At 47.9% G+C, this 13,605-nt stretch overlaps 1 protein-coding gene across 1 annotated transcript in view; it reads left to right on the forward strand.

Annotated features, from left to right (window-relative positions):
- The window catches only part of TRPM8 (transient receptor potential cation channel subfamily M member 8), a gene marked incomplete at its 5' end in the record, with an annotated part of 41,743 nt that extends 39,069 nt beyond the window's left edge, over positions 1–2,674 (forward strand). Inside the window, 2 exons of the mRNA XM_082001878.1 lie at positions 159–192; positions 2,119–2,674. Coding sequence (XP_081858004.1) covers positions 159–192; positions 2,119–2,169 — 85 coding nt within the window. The 3' untranslated portion in view covers positions 2,170–2,674. The remainder of the gene's footprint in view (positions 1–158; positions 193–2,118) is intronic.
- Positions 2,675–13,605: the final 10,931 nt, after the last annotated feature.

The raw sequence follows: 13,605 nt of genomic DNA on the forward strand, positions 1-13,605 counted from the left end.
GCTCCACTCTTTGGCCAAAGGCAAGGACTAGATCTCTCGGCTCCAGCTAGACTTCTGCAAAGTGGTTCTGCAGTGTGCAAAGCGGGGAGGGGCGTTAGCCAGGGCTTCTCGAATACCTGGGCTCAGTCTTCACCTCCATGTTCTCTTTCCATTTTCAGGATGGTGCATCGATTTAGACAACTGGATGCAAAGGTACTTGTGTTTCAGACTTCTCTGGGGGATGTGCTGAAGTTTCAGACTTCTCTGGGGGATGTTTCAGACTTCTCTGGTAAAGCAGGCAGTGGTCCACAAGGAAAATAAGCATCAGGGAGTCATGTCAGTCTTTGTTACTATTGCCAGGACCCCATTTTAATTGGGCTTTTTTAATGTGCTCCTTCGCACCTTTGATTCCATATGTAGCTTCGTATTGTGCTGGAAAATGAAGTAGAAAGATGCTTGCTTAGCATTGAAGAAGTGTTTCTCAGTATTCGTTATCGGATGGAATAGAAGGAAAAATAGCTTCTATCTTATAAAACTGCAATATTCTGTTATGCCACAAGCCTGTGGAACACTAATGGGAGGAAGGGGTATTACACACTTAGAGTGTGCCCTTCTCAAACATCTGTTCTAGCAAGTTTAGCCTCTAGTGCTGATGGCATGAGGTAATTAATCCTACTGTTTTGTGTTCGTTTAACTTCTGCTTATAAAATGAAGTGGCAGTTTAGATATATTGTGGAAAGCCTGGTGATGCTTCAGATGGCACAGGCAACACCTGCTAGGTAAACAAGGATACTCCATACATATTGCAGGGTAGGAGGACCTTTAATTACGATTAAAATGACCAATTCTGATCTGATTCACAGAAACATCCTGTGTTGAAGCAATTTAAAGGTACCAATCTGCTAGAGAGCACATCATTGTCAGAATTGCCATACAAGTACACCTTTTGTGACCGTGATACTGAGAAGACCTTCATAATGGGTATTTTTTGAGGTCTTGATTGAATTACACATTTTTCCTCTGAAGTGGGGAGTTGCTTTGGTGTGGAGAACTGACTTTTAAAAAGTCCAAGGCCCAGATATACTTCAAACTGTTTCTTTTGAATGCTGTCAAATAATTCAGATTACAAAATAATAGCTTGCTTTCAAGACTGAAATGCAAATGGTGAGCAACCAAGTATGTGTCTAGTGATGCTCCTCTTGAAACTGAAAGGAAATAAGATAACTTTAATTCTGTAGTGAAAAGTAATACCCAAACCATACCTCTTATTCTGTGAGGGAATACCTTACAGCAGGCTGTTTTATCTGTTCGTGCCTTGAGCTTTAATGACAGAAATGTACTGAGGCCAGTGCTTATGAGAGCTTGAGCGCAAGGCGCTCCAGGGATATCTCGCTGCCTTTCGCTTGAGATGACGTCCTAAAACAAGTCTGAGGGTGTCATTGAGTCCTAGGCATGAGCCTTGATCATGGGGTAGACTTTCCTTTAAACCTGATGTGGATGTTCTGAGGAATAATGGACTTTGATCATGACCTGGGCAGGGTTTAAAGGCAGCTCCGTGTGTCAGAGTGAATGCTCCACAAAACCCCACTGATCTGCAGTCTCTGCTTTGAAGGAGCACACGGAGATGCAGTATGGATGGGAGCTTGTAGCTGTCATAATGCCTGTTAACTAGGTGAAACACATATGCATTAGGGCTCACTGCTTTAATTGCATTGATGAAAACTGTAATTGGGAGTGTCCTTTCAAGCGCTGTTGCATTTCGTCTAATATTTGGAGAGGCAATTACTCGTTACTCATATTACTTACTAGCATTGCTTTCCTCTGAAAAGCAATGTTAAAACTGCTTCATTTGCCACCACAGTGTGACTACTGAATACAAAAAGCAGTCAGTTACTGCTTCTGAAGTAGCCACAGGGTAGCCAGGAGTTCAGGTAAGGGGTTTTATGCCTGTTGTTGCTGATGTTATACAGTATTTTCTGGGGTATGTATGTTCTAGGGTATTTTAAGGTACTTACTATTGCTTGCTTGTTTTGTTCTCTTCCTTCTCCTTCATCCCAAGCTGTGATCATCTGTTGGAATGAGTTAGATTGACATTATATAAATAAAGCTGCTTTTTTTTTTTTTTTTTTAATTTTTAAGCTCTCTGATTTGAAAGGCCTGCTGAAAGAAGTTTCCATCAAAATCAAATGAATGCAGCTGAAAGCCAAGAGCAGCCACCTGAGCAGGGTAAGCCCTCTTTAAATCCATTCTCTGACTTGGATAAGTTTTCAGCATCTGTGATGTTAAATTGGTATGTCTCTGGAAGAAGAGTTAGTATTAATTATTGATGCTTGTATTGATATTGTCTAATATCGTAAAAGAAATAAGAGCTAAATTCCCGTCCTCATTTGTTTTTTCTGAAAAATACAGTTTTCCATCTGGTGTTTCTAACAATTTTTGGCAGGATTTAAAATATCTTATTTTGCTCCCTTGCCTTTGAAAAACTGTGAATAACCCAAAGTTATTTTAGTTGTCTTTGTGCTGGAGGTCCGCTGGAAAATTAAGAGCGGCTGTGCTGGGTCCTTTGCAGTTGGTTCATTTTAACTCTGAAGAACATAAAAACCAAATAGCAAAGACAGAATTGTGGGTAGGAATAAGGTTTATTTTCCCTTTGTCAAAGTGGGGCATTATGGCAGATCCCTTCCTGTGTTAAATGATAAACTGCAGAGTGAAGAGGGCTGACCCAAAGTCTCCAGAGCTGCAGTTCAGTGTCTAGTCATGAGCCTTGTGTCCTTTTTCATCAAGTTCTGCAGAAGAACTGGGTTGGAGCCACAGGTACCGGTGGGATGTGAAACTCAGGCAGAATATTGATGGATGCAGAGAATTCTTGTCATCTTTGAAGAGAGCAGGTTAAGCAGTGTAATTGTTGACAAGGATAATCTGGCACGACTTCATCAGCCTGGACATCAGAGCCTGTCTCCTTCTCCCACAGAAGGTTTTTCTGCAAGATAGCTGTGCCAAACGTACTTGAATCAGTTCTTTCACCATTTTTCCGAGGATAACTTCACATTTGCTTGACCTGAAGTTCAGTTCAGTTATGAATGACTTGCAACCACCTAATAAAATCTACAAGGATCACCAGTTACTGGGCATTTTCTTGGATGCAGTAAACTCCGAGTCACCTAGAGGATAGGCTGTTGAATAACGGAACCCTGGAGGTCATCTAATCTGTCCCTGCTCAAAGCAGCACCGGCTCAGATCAAAGGTAGCTGTGGCTTGGCTGAAAAATAGGTTGCAATTCAGTGAGAACAAATGCAAATTTCACAGTTACCTGGGAATTACTGGCTACACAGGCAGAAAATGGGGGGGGGGGGAGGGGCAGAATCTGATGAAACAGCAGTTCTGCAGAAAGGTGTCTGAAATAGAATATTAAATAGCTGGTGTTTTGTTGTCTGAGAGCTGTATGCGGTAATCCTCCTGCTGCTTATAGGGCAAGGAATCCTCTGTTGCGTACAGCATCCAGTGTTAGCACTAAGCTTCAAGGAAGGTGATGGAGTGGCTGAAGAGTGTTCGGAACAGCGACGAGAGAAAATGCAAGTCAGAACAGCATAATCTGTAGAAAGGAGCAAATGAATTACGGCTAGCTAGCCTGGGAAAGAAGATACCTGTTTATGATGGAGCTTGTGGAAATGACCTCTCATTATATACAATCAGTCCCTTGGAAAAAATGGAGTCCTTTTCCAGTTTATGCCTGGTAAACTGTCTAGATGGCATTTCGGTTGTGGTCAAACTGTTTGGCGTGTGAGCTGTCCTGACTCTGAAGCTGATCCTTGGCAGTCCACAGTACTAACGTCCCGGTGTGAACAGAGAGGTTAGTGTCTCACGGGAAGCAGATGTGTGTATTATGCTATCTCATCTGAAAGGGAGTACTTGCATCTGCGCTGACCATCTTCGATAGGAGATGCTGGATTGGCCGTTCCAGGTGCTTTGCATGCAGGTGTTTCTTTTGCTTTCACTTCCCAACACCTACTATCTCCGCTACTCCACTAAGACACCATGTTCTGGATGGGTGCTGCAAAGAGCTTCTTGATCCCGAGTGTTGCACGAGACATCCAATTTTCTGAGCTGATGTCACGAGGATGAAAGCAAAATGTTGGGGTGTGCTGGGAGCTCTACTCTAAAATTTTTTCTTTCGTTCATGCAGGTACTGATTCATCAAGAATAATTTCTCAGAGCTGGCAGTAACCACCAAGCAAATGGTAACTGATCCACCAGAGTGTCAGTGTCTCAGCAGGAATTACTAGGATGATTTTTTTTTTTTTTTGATAGAACAGCCCTTTCGGCTTGTTGCAAGATGATAGTAAAACATTAAGACGACTGTTTATCTCCTGGCAGAACTCCCACGTTACCCAAGCTCTCCTTTTTCCTCATCTCCCCTGTTGTTCAATGGCAGCAATTAGTCTTGTCAGCTGCTGTTAAAAAGCACTCCTAATTCCAAGAGTTGTGCTGCTGCTGCCAAAATCACTTTGCTTTTCAATTTCACTCAAAGGCGCCTGTTCATGGGTTTCCTTTAGCCACTAATTTCTTGTCTTAATGAATCAATCTTCCTGCCTCTCCGTCGTGTAGTAGCCAGATCTAGCTTGTTACTTGCACGGTCTGCCTGTCAGACCTGCTAAAGTCTGTGATCCTGGCATGCCAAAATACAATGCATTTCAGCATCATCCCATGTAGGAAAGACAGCCTTTGGTCCAACCCTGCACCCACGTCTTGGACTCTACGTGAACAGTGTGGACTTCTTCCCACTCTACCTGGAACTGTGCAGCAATGCAGAAGCTCATCTATTACAACCCTGCATGGGAGAGACTTAATTCATCTAGAAAGTGTTTCTGAAAGCCTCGTGTGCAATCCTTGCTTGTTTCTTTAGTGATAATTTGTATACTTGGAGCATTGCAATTCATTTACTTTTTTTCAAATGTCTGTTTGCATTTTGAAATGGAGAAGAGACTGTTGGCCAGCTTTAAATACTGTGACAATTGCTATGGTGAGACTGCTCTTTCTGTCTAAAATAGCAGCTGAATCTTGTGGCATTTTATGTGGTATAACTGGATGCGTTACCAGCTGAAGGGAAACTACTACAAATGGCATTTATTTACCTTGAAAGCATTGTATCCGTCTTCATCCCCAGTGTCTAGGAGCTATCTCCCAAGATGTTTGAATTTGTAGGTTTAGATGTTTTCCTTTTGCTGACGATGGCTGCCATAGTCCGTCCACTTTACCATGGCTTGCAGCTAGTCTGAGGGTGCTCAGGCAGAATATATGGGTGCCACATGAGGTCTCCAGATGAGTAATTAGGGAGATGGAGGGGGACCTTCTGCTGAAGCAGAACACTCCCCACTCCCCATGTGAGTCACCTTCACCAGTGGAAATACACCCACCTGCTGCCTGGGTAGACACCAAAGCCTGTGCACAGGCCTGACTCTGTGCACAAGAGCATGTTCCAGTCCCTGTCTGCTGTGAAAACATGTTGGTCCAAGATGGTGAAGACAAGATGAGACTGTTTTGTGTGTTGTGGTGTTTCCTGAAGTACAGGATATGAAGCACTGTTGTATGTAGGGACTGTCTCTACTTAGGATGCTGCTGATTGAGGTGCAGTTTACTGACTGAGGAGGCCAGCACATGCACGCACTGTTTACTGGAGCTGCTGTCTGTCTGTCTTTGTAGCTGAAAATGGAATAGTTTTACATGGAAAACTGTGGTAAGGCGTTACCAGAAAGGTTGCTGTTCTTTTGCTGCTTCACACTCCCTGACTGTACTGTATGCTGTGCATTACATGATCCTGGAGGATACAGCACTACCAATAGCAGCGTTATTTGTTACATGTGGAAATATTTGTGTTTTCCTGTTAAAAAGTTTATAAAGGGCTCACGCTTTCATTGACTTCCAGGGCAGTTAGTTTGCATCATAAATTATTGAGATAAGTTGCCTTTCTAGAAATTATTTTTTCCTATGTCATTTGTAAGCCTTGAATGTGAAAATTGTGCTTTTAGTTCATTCCTTTCGTATATAAAACCTGCAGTGTACTTGCCAGCAGTTCTAGTGATCTGTTCTCTTGTAAAACGGTGAATGTAACTTTGAACCGTGTTCTGAAAAACCACAACCCTGGAGTCTGCCCCTGCTCACTGCTGCAGCCTGTCACCGACAGCCTGCATGCCACACAGGCTCCCTTCCCTCGGACATGTGGCCCCGTGGGTTCTTCTCCAGGCTCCTCTCCCTTCCGGATCCCTGGGGTGCCGACGGAGCCCCGGCCCAGCTGGGAGCACCCAGCCCCTGCTCCCTCCAAAGCCCGGCACCAGCCGGCTGCTGGCTGAGGATTGTGGCTGTCCTGGCTGAGGAGGCCAGTCCTGGGCGCAGGGACCGCCCGGCCAAGGGGGAGAGCCTGTGCCAACCCTTCCCTCCATCCCCTTGCGCTCTCTCCAGCTGGCAGAGCGCAGCAGCAGACGAGTACCTGCGCCAGTCCCTGCGCTACCTGCAGAGCTCGCAGGAGTCCATGCGGGAGGCGGCCGTCAGGTTCATTGGTAAGCTACGATCCCCGGGGGTCCCTCCCTGCCCCGCTGCAGCTCGGCCCCAGCCCCGGCTGCTGCACCAGCAGCTGGGTTCGGCCCAGAGGCTGCGGAGCCCCGACTGGCCGACGCGGGGCCAGGGCGCCCATGGGGCTCCCTGCCGCCCTCACCCACCCCTGCCCTTGGGCGTCACGTGTGGGGAAGGTCCTGGGCTCAGCCCTGCCAAGGGCCGGAAAGCGTGTTGCTGGGCTGATGTGGGGCAGCCGCGCTGCTGAGGCTGGCGGGGTTTGCGATGGGCTGTGTGTTCCTAGGGCTGGCCGGGCGGCACACGAGGGGTCAGCAGGAGAAGCTCCAGACCATCTACGAGGGTGAGTGTGGGCAGCGGGGTGTCAGCAGGGGCTGGCGGGAGGAGGAAAGACCCGGGGAAGGGAGCTGCACTCCCTGCCCTGGCCAGGGAGGGCTCTGCTCCCTGCGCGGACAAGGGCCGGCGTGGGCAGAGTAGACAGAGGTTTCAGGGCCACGTGAAGAGTTGGTGGCCAGCATCTTCCCCCTGATGCCTCTGGCCCCTGCTCCCTCCTGGCCGTGGGAAGAGCTGGGTGGAGTGGCCCTGGCAGGAGGGGTTCCCTCTGGGTCCCTCCAGATCCAGGCTCTGAGCTCAGCTCTGTTCCTCTCTGTCCCGGCCCTTTAGGCATAAAGGATGACACCAGCTGCTCCATATCAAACGTGGTGGTTCAAACCCTGTTTGTCCTAAAGACTGCGGAGAGAAAGTCATCTGGATTTAGACTAGCAGTGCTCCAGAGGACGTGGAGGAGGAGACGACCTTCTCTTCCCCTTCACCAGCTTTCTGTGCTGCTGGAACTCTGCGCAGAGCTGATCCTGGGCACAGCGGAGCCTGTTGGGGAGGCTGGGTGGCTGCTGGCCTCTCTGCCCGTCCTCTTCGCCTGCTCCCAGGTCATCCCTCCGCTTGGCCTTCCACAAATAATGAGTCCAGCTTCTTCACCTTACCTGTGTGTCTTTTCTTTGTGGAAAAGATATTGTGGAAAATGTGGTCCCTGAAGCACACTGGCCCTGGTTCTGCCTTTCTTTTGCCCCCTGTGCTGTATGCAGAGATGGAGAGGAACAAGGGCAGTTCACGGTGGAAAGGTCCTCCAGTAGGGTCAATCCCTGTTCTGAAGGTCCTGTCACCTTCACAGACACAAGAGGCTCTTTCTCCATCTGGCCTGGATCTCAGTGCTGCAGAGGAGAAAGCTGGCAACGGATTTTGGGAGAATTGCCTTCTTCACACAGGGGCAGATGGGTTGGGGTGCTGAGCAAAGGGATGTTGGCCTTGGAGAAGGGAGTCCTAGAGCTTTATTCCTGCTGTTCCTTGCTGAGAATAACTGCTATTTCATCTCCTGCCCACTCCTCCACCAGCTGGTTGGGGCCATCATCTCAGGCGGCAGCTGGAGCCGCAGAGAGCATTCATTGCCCGGGAGCCCAGCTAGGCTGGTGGCTCCTGGCCCCTTCCTCAGCCCCTGCCTTGCTGCTGCAGGGATCAGCAGAGGGCAGGGCTGTCTCAGAGTTCTCAGGAGACAGGGCCTACCCCTGAGCAGCGGCCACCCCAGGTCCCCAGGGCAGCTCCACAGAGACGAAACCTTTCCCGGTGCAACTTGTACCCATTGCCCCTTGTCTGCTTGGGAAGGGAGGGCCTGCATCCTCTTTGTGATGACCCTTTAAGTTCTGTGATGAGGTGTGTATCCCCCAAACCTTCTCATCTGGTGGCCACCCAGACAGAGCTTTCTGTCAAGGGAGCTACTCTCCAGGTGGACGGCTGCAGAAACTGCACCCTTCCTCCTGGCTGGAGGAGAGCTTCTGGAGCCTCCTTCTGCTCCACCTTGCAAGGTGTGCTTGGGTGGAGGAGCTGCAGGAGGCAGTTAGCAGGTTATGCTGTATTAGGGAGAATGAACAAGAAATAAGAGTATTAGTCAAGGCTTTGTGAGAAGAAATGCTAGGGCCCTTTGGCATCGATGTCCAAGGACCACCAGACAAAGAGCTTCGACTGCAAACAGACGGCACCTTGGAGAAGGAGGTGCCATGGTCTCTGGTGGCCTGTGGAACCAGGATATCATCACTTCACTCCTCTTCCTCATATGGTACCAACCAGCAAAAGATTTGAAGCCTTGGCACCAGCCAAAACCAATGAACAAGATTCCCAGGAAGAAACGGCACCGGCAGCACATACTGAAAGCTGCAAAAGGAAGCATCGAGTGCTAGTAGTGGATGACTCCCTGCTGAGAGGCACTGAGGCACCTCTCTCTTGGCCTGATGTATGGTCAAGGGAAGTTTGCTGCTTGCCAGGAGTCAAGATCTGGGATGTCACAGAGAGACTGCAACAACTGGTAAAAAAGCATAGACTGTTGTCCCCTACTTCTTTTTCCATGTCAGCCAACAGAACCTTGTCTTCCAATGTGACTTCAGTTACTCGGTCATCTGTTGGGAAAGCAATACAGCTCTGTACAAGCCATCCAGGAGGTTCCTGGAATGCATTGAGGACTGTGTCCTGCTACAGATGCTGGACATGCTGACTAGGAACAGTGCATTGCTAGATTTATTGCTCACAAACCATGAAGACTTACTCGACAACATAACCACCCATGTTATCCTTGGATACAGCAACCACAGCATTGCAAAGTTCAAGATCTTGCTGAGCACACTGAAGACCAGTACTAGGATGAAGACCCTGGATCTCAGAAGAGCCAACTTCAATAAGCTCAGAGCCCAGCTGCAAGGGATTCCATGGGAAGCATCCACAGGGGGCAAAGGAGCTTGTGAATGCTGGGAGTTATTCAAGAACAGCCTCCTGAAAGCACAGAACAGTCCATCCCCTACAAAGGGAAAGGACAGAACAAGAGACCACCCTGGCTTAACAATGAGTTTTGGGTATGCTTAAAAGCAAAACAAGAAGCATACTGGCTGTGAAAAGGCAGTCAGATAGCTATTGAGGACTAAAGAACCTTGCTAAGCCATGCAGAGGTGCAATCAGGAAGGCTAAGGCTCAGCTACAAAATTGGCCAAAGATGTCAAGAACAAGAGAGGGTTCTTCAGACGCATGAGCAGTAAGCAGAAACACAGGAAAGATGTAGACCCCTTACTAAACATGGCAGGGAAGCTAGTCACTAATAATGCTGTAAAGACAGACATTCCCAATGCCTTCTTTGTCTTTACCGGCATAGCTGGACCCTGGATTGCAAGATCAAGCGCATGTGTCGACCCACCAGTCACTATGGGAAGGGCTGGTCTGCGGGCTCTTGTAAGGACTAGACAAATAAAATAGATAAACCCACATAAATGTGTGGGCCTGGGCAGAATCCGCCCCACTGCATCTGAGCCAGGTTGTGCTCCATCGTCCAAAGACTGTTCAGAGCAAACATGAAAAACGCTATATAGCACGGCCAAGAGTCCTGGACATTGCTTAAAAGAGCCTCCTGTAGGAACAGGAATCTGGTCTCTCACTGAGAACAGGCTGGTTTTGCTCTCATGGTTGGAGGCAGGAGTTCAGAGCTGTGAAGAAGACAGCAGCCATCTTGTGTTTGCAGCGGGCCTGGGGCTTTAAGTCTGAACCTACACCTGGGAACACACTTGGAGAAATAAGAGCTTGAGTGCCTGTTCTGAAAAGACCATGAGTAATTCAGTCTTGCCAGGCTTTCTTAAGCGTGTGTTTGTTCTCCCCAAGAAAATTACTTATTTTACTAATTTAAAAAGACAAGTAAATCCCTTTGGGGCAAAAGGGGATTACTTCCCAAGGAACGTGCTTCCCAAAAAGTTCCTAGTGAGTTAGGTACAAATGTCTCTCTTGGATCTCGCTGTGGTCCTTTCACTCTCCTGGCCCGTTGCACTTCAGAGAGGGGCAGGGGAGAAGTTGCTGCTGAGAAAATCAGTCTTGGGTTCTCCCTGCAGCGCCAGAGCCCAACCCTAAACATGGTCCGTCCCAAGCGCCCGCTGGCAGGGTCTGTTACCCCCCTTTCAGCTGAGGTCTGAGTGGGAGCATCAGCAAGGGGGGCACACCACCCCTGTCGCAATGAAAGAAATCCTGCCGGGTGGAGTGTCTGCTTTGTTGTCGGTGAATTGTTCAACATTAAATGCGTTGTCGAGGTGGCTGGCTAGCTCTTGGGTGGCGGCCAGTGCCACACAGCAGCGAGCGCTGTGAAGGAAAAAGCCTTTACCTGCACGCTTACGCACATCTCGCCTATTTAGGCTGCTTTAATCCATGGCAATATGCATTTGCCTGGCTTTTGCTGCTGTGCCCCAAGAGGTGATGGATCTATCCTGCTCTTTACTCCCTTTGCACTCTCATCTAAGCTGGGAACGCATAAATTTAGCGCCATGGTGTTCTAGCGCCTGATCTCTCCAGGCCTGTGCTGCCTCTTCTGTGGAGATGGAGGTGGTTGCAGACAGATGGAGAGTTGGTCACAGCCTCGTCCTTGGTGGCCCAGGGCCAACGCAGAGCTGAGGTGCATGGGCCGTGCACCTTGGAGAGTCCTCCTCTGGTGGCACCAGCTGATCTTCACATGTCACTGACCTCAGGAGAGGGTTGGAAGGTTTGGCTCCCAAAGCTCCCTGCTAATTGGCCCTTGCTGTGCCTCTTGGAGAGAATGAGGTAGGCGGTTTTGGCAGCTGTTGCCACTGGACATTAGCAGACTTTAAAATCAGGGCACGTTCTTGAACAAGCATAACTCAGACATCTTGAGAGGAGCTGGATGCTCTCTGCTGTTCTCTGTTGGCGTGCGAGGGTTTGCCTGGTTTCAGGATGACACTAGACTGTTGTGCGGGTGTGTGAGGGGGTACTACGTGTACACAAGTTGGCCTTTAGATGGCCGGTCCTGTCACCCTGGGTCCCAGCAAAACCTCCTAGTGGTCCTCCGTCCACCTGTGGGTGGCTGGTCAAGACTGGGCTCTCCTGGAAATTGAGGCAGCTGATTTTAAGCTTGCATGGATACCTACACGTCAAGCACAACGATGTTCCTTCAGATATCCTGCAGAATATACCTGTCCTGCTGGGTCTTCCCTGCCCTTCCACACCTCGTGGGACAAATTGCTTTCCCGTGGAAACGTCCTGCATCTGTCCGCAGGGGTGGGGGTCCTGGCACGGGATGGAGAACCGCAGATACCTCACGGCCCACGGCTGATGTTGGAGGCTGCAGGGGAGTGGGCACCTCCTGAGGCTGTGCTCCTCGGTCAGGAGGGACGCGTGCACCGCTGGAGCCTGCCGTAGGAACCTCAGCACGAAAGCGGTGCCGGGGTGTTGTGAATGAGCCGGTCTGTATTTCCTCGCGGAGGAGGTGGCTTGCCCTGGCTGGTTTTTGCCCCTGGCTGTCTCCTGCTTTTCCATTATTAATTTGATTTAAAACATTGATAGGAGACTGTCTCAAGGCGACTTTGTGTAGTTATTTTCCTGCATCCCCAGTGTAAGCGAGTAGTAGCTCTTGCTTTGTGTCATTCCTATTCTTTTTTTCCGTAGGATGTTAATGTATTTCCAATAACAACATTGTAAAACTGTCATCTAAGAAACATGTAAATCTCATAATCTCCCCGTTGATTTATGATATGAGTTTTCTGCTATCAGGAAATCTCTCTTGTGAAAAGGGATATTAATGAGGTCATATAAGATGCCTCTTTTTTTTTTTTTTTAAAGAGGTTTTTTCTTAAAAGATGTATATTTGCGCTTCATGGTAAATAGCTGAAAAATGTTGTGGTTTATCTGCAACGTGGGCTTGGTCTGGGAGGCACTAAAATGACATACAGTTAAAAATACTGGCTCAAGCACAGATAGACAAGTAAGTGAAGGCTGAAAGTATTCTGCTTCCTAGGCTGGTGCCTGGTATGCAGGTATTGTGAAAAAAGATTTATGCAGTTCAGAAATTAATCATAGGCTGTAATTAAACCTTGACTGCAATAAATTTGCTTTCTGTGAAATCTCAGATTTGTAAGTTCAGGATTGTTTCAGCAGGAGCAAAAAGGCAGAATGAGGTTGTAACCACGGGGCTGCAGCAGGACTGCTAGAGGTGAAGTGTTTCTTGGTTTCTAGAAGAAACCCTTTGCTCCCTTTTGGCTGGAGTGCAGCCAGTCGCTAAAAGAAAGGGCCAATTTGTAATAAATAATTTATTCACAAACTTCATCTTTCTTTCCTTTTCTGCTCGCAAAATAGTGAGTAAATAGACATTATTTCTAAGAGGTTTTGTTTGGATAGTAGAATTTTTTTTTCTTTGCGGTTGCCATCGGTGTAGAATTTAACTATGAAGTATTCAGGATGTTTGTGCAGTGTTTTCTACTTTGCTTGTGTACGTGTGCTGGTGGGGTCCTAGTACTTACGCTGGAGTGTAACTGTAAAACCTAATCACCTGTAAATACTTGCTGATGGGCTTAGATTGGGAACACTTGATAGCTGACTCCCACAAATGTCTTCTTCGGGAAACCTTGAACACACGAAGCATTCCTACCTTGCTGGAGGTGTACTTCTGTAGAATTATTTGCTTTGGATGACTTTTGCTCTAAGTCCTGCGACAGCGTATTTCCCTTAAGGCCTTACCTCTTGCAGTTTGGGAATCTCCGCTTAAAAGCAAGAAATAACCCAAAAGCTTGCTGCAAGCCCATAAAATAGTCAGTGAGACATAAACTTGAACTATAAAACAACTGAAACATCCACGTGTTCCCCAACACTCTTTTGGTCACTAATCTGAAACGCAGCGCTGTGCCGGCTGCGATGAAGAATACTTCACTCTATCCCAGCCAAACCCAGTACAGCAAGTTATGATTTGGAACAGCTAGCTGGACGTTTAAATAAACTCGACAAAATAATGCTACACCTAGGAAGAGACCGCGAGCGATGAAACGGAGAATGCACTTGGAAAGGGTTACTCGGTTTGGCTGGAAGCAGAGCTGAAGAGGGTGGTGAATGATGCTTGAAGATGCTGACAGATGCTCGCAGATGAACTTTTGTGAGTCTATTGCGGAATCAAAGCAAGCATTTAAAGGGTTTCCTCCAAGCGCAAGTTGATGGAAGAAGCGTTGCAGTAACTCTGCGAAGCAGGGAGGATCAGTTAGCTTTTGC

This window comes from Phaethon aethereus (genome assembly GCF_964289735.1).
Source record: "Phaethon aethereus genome assembly, chromosome: 6".
Classification (NCBI taxonomy): Eukaryota; Metazoa; Chordata; class Aves; order Phaethontiformes; family Phaethontidae; genus Phaethon; species Phaethon aethereus.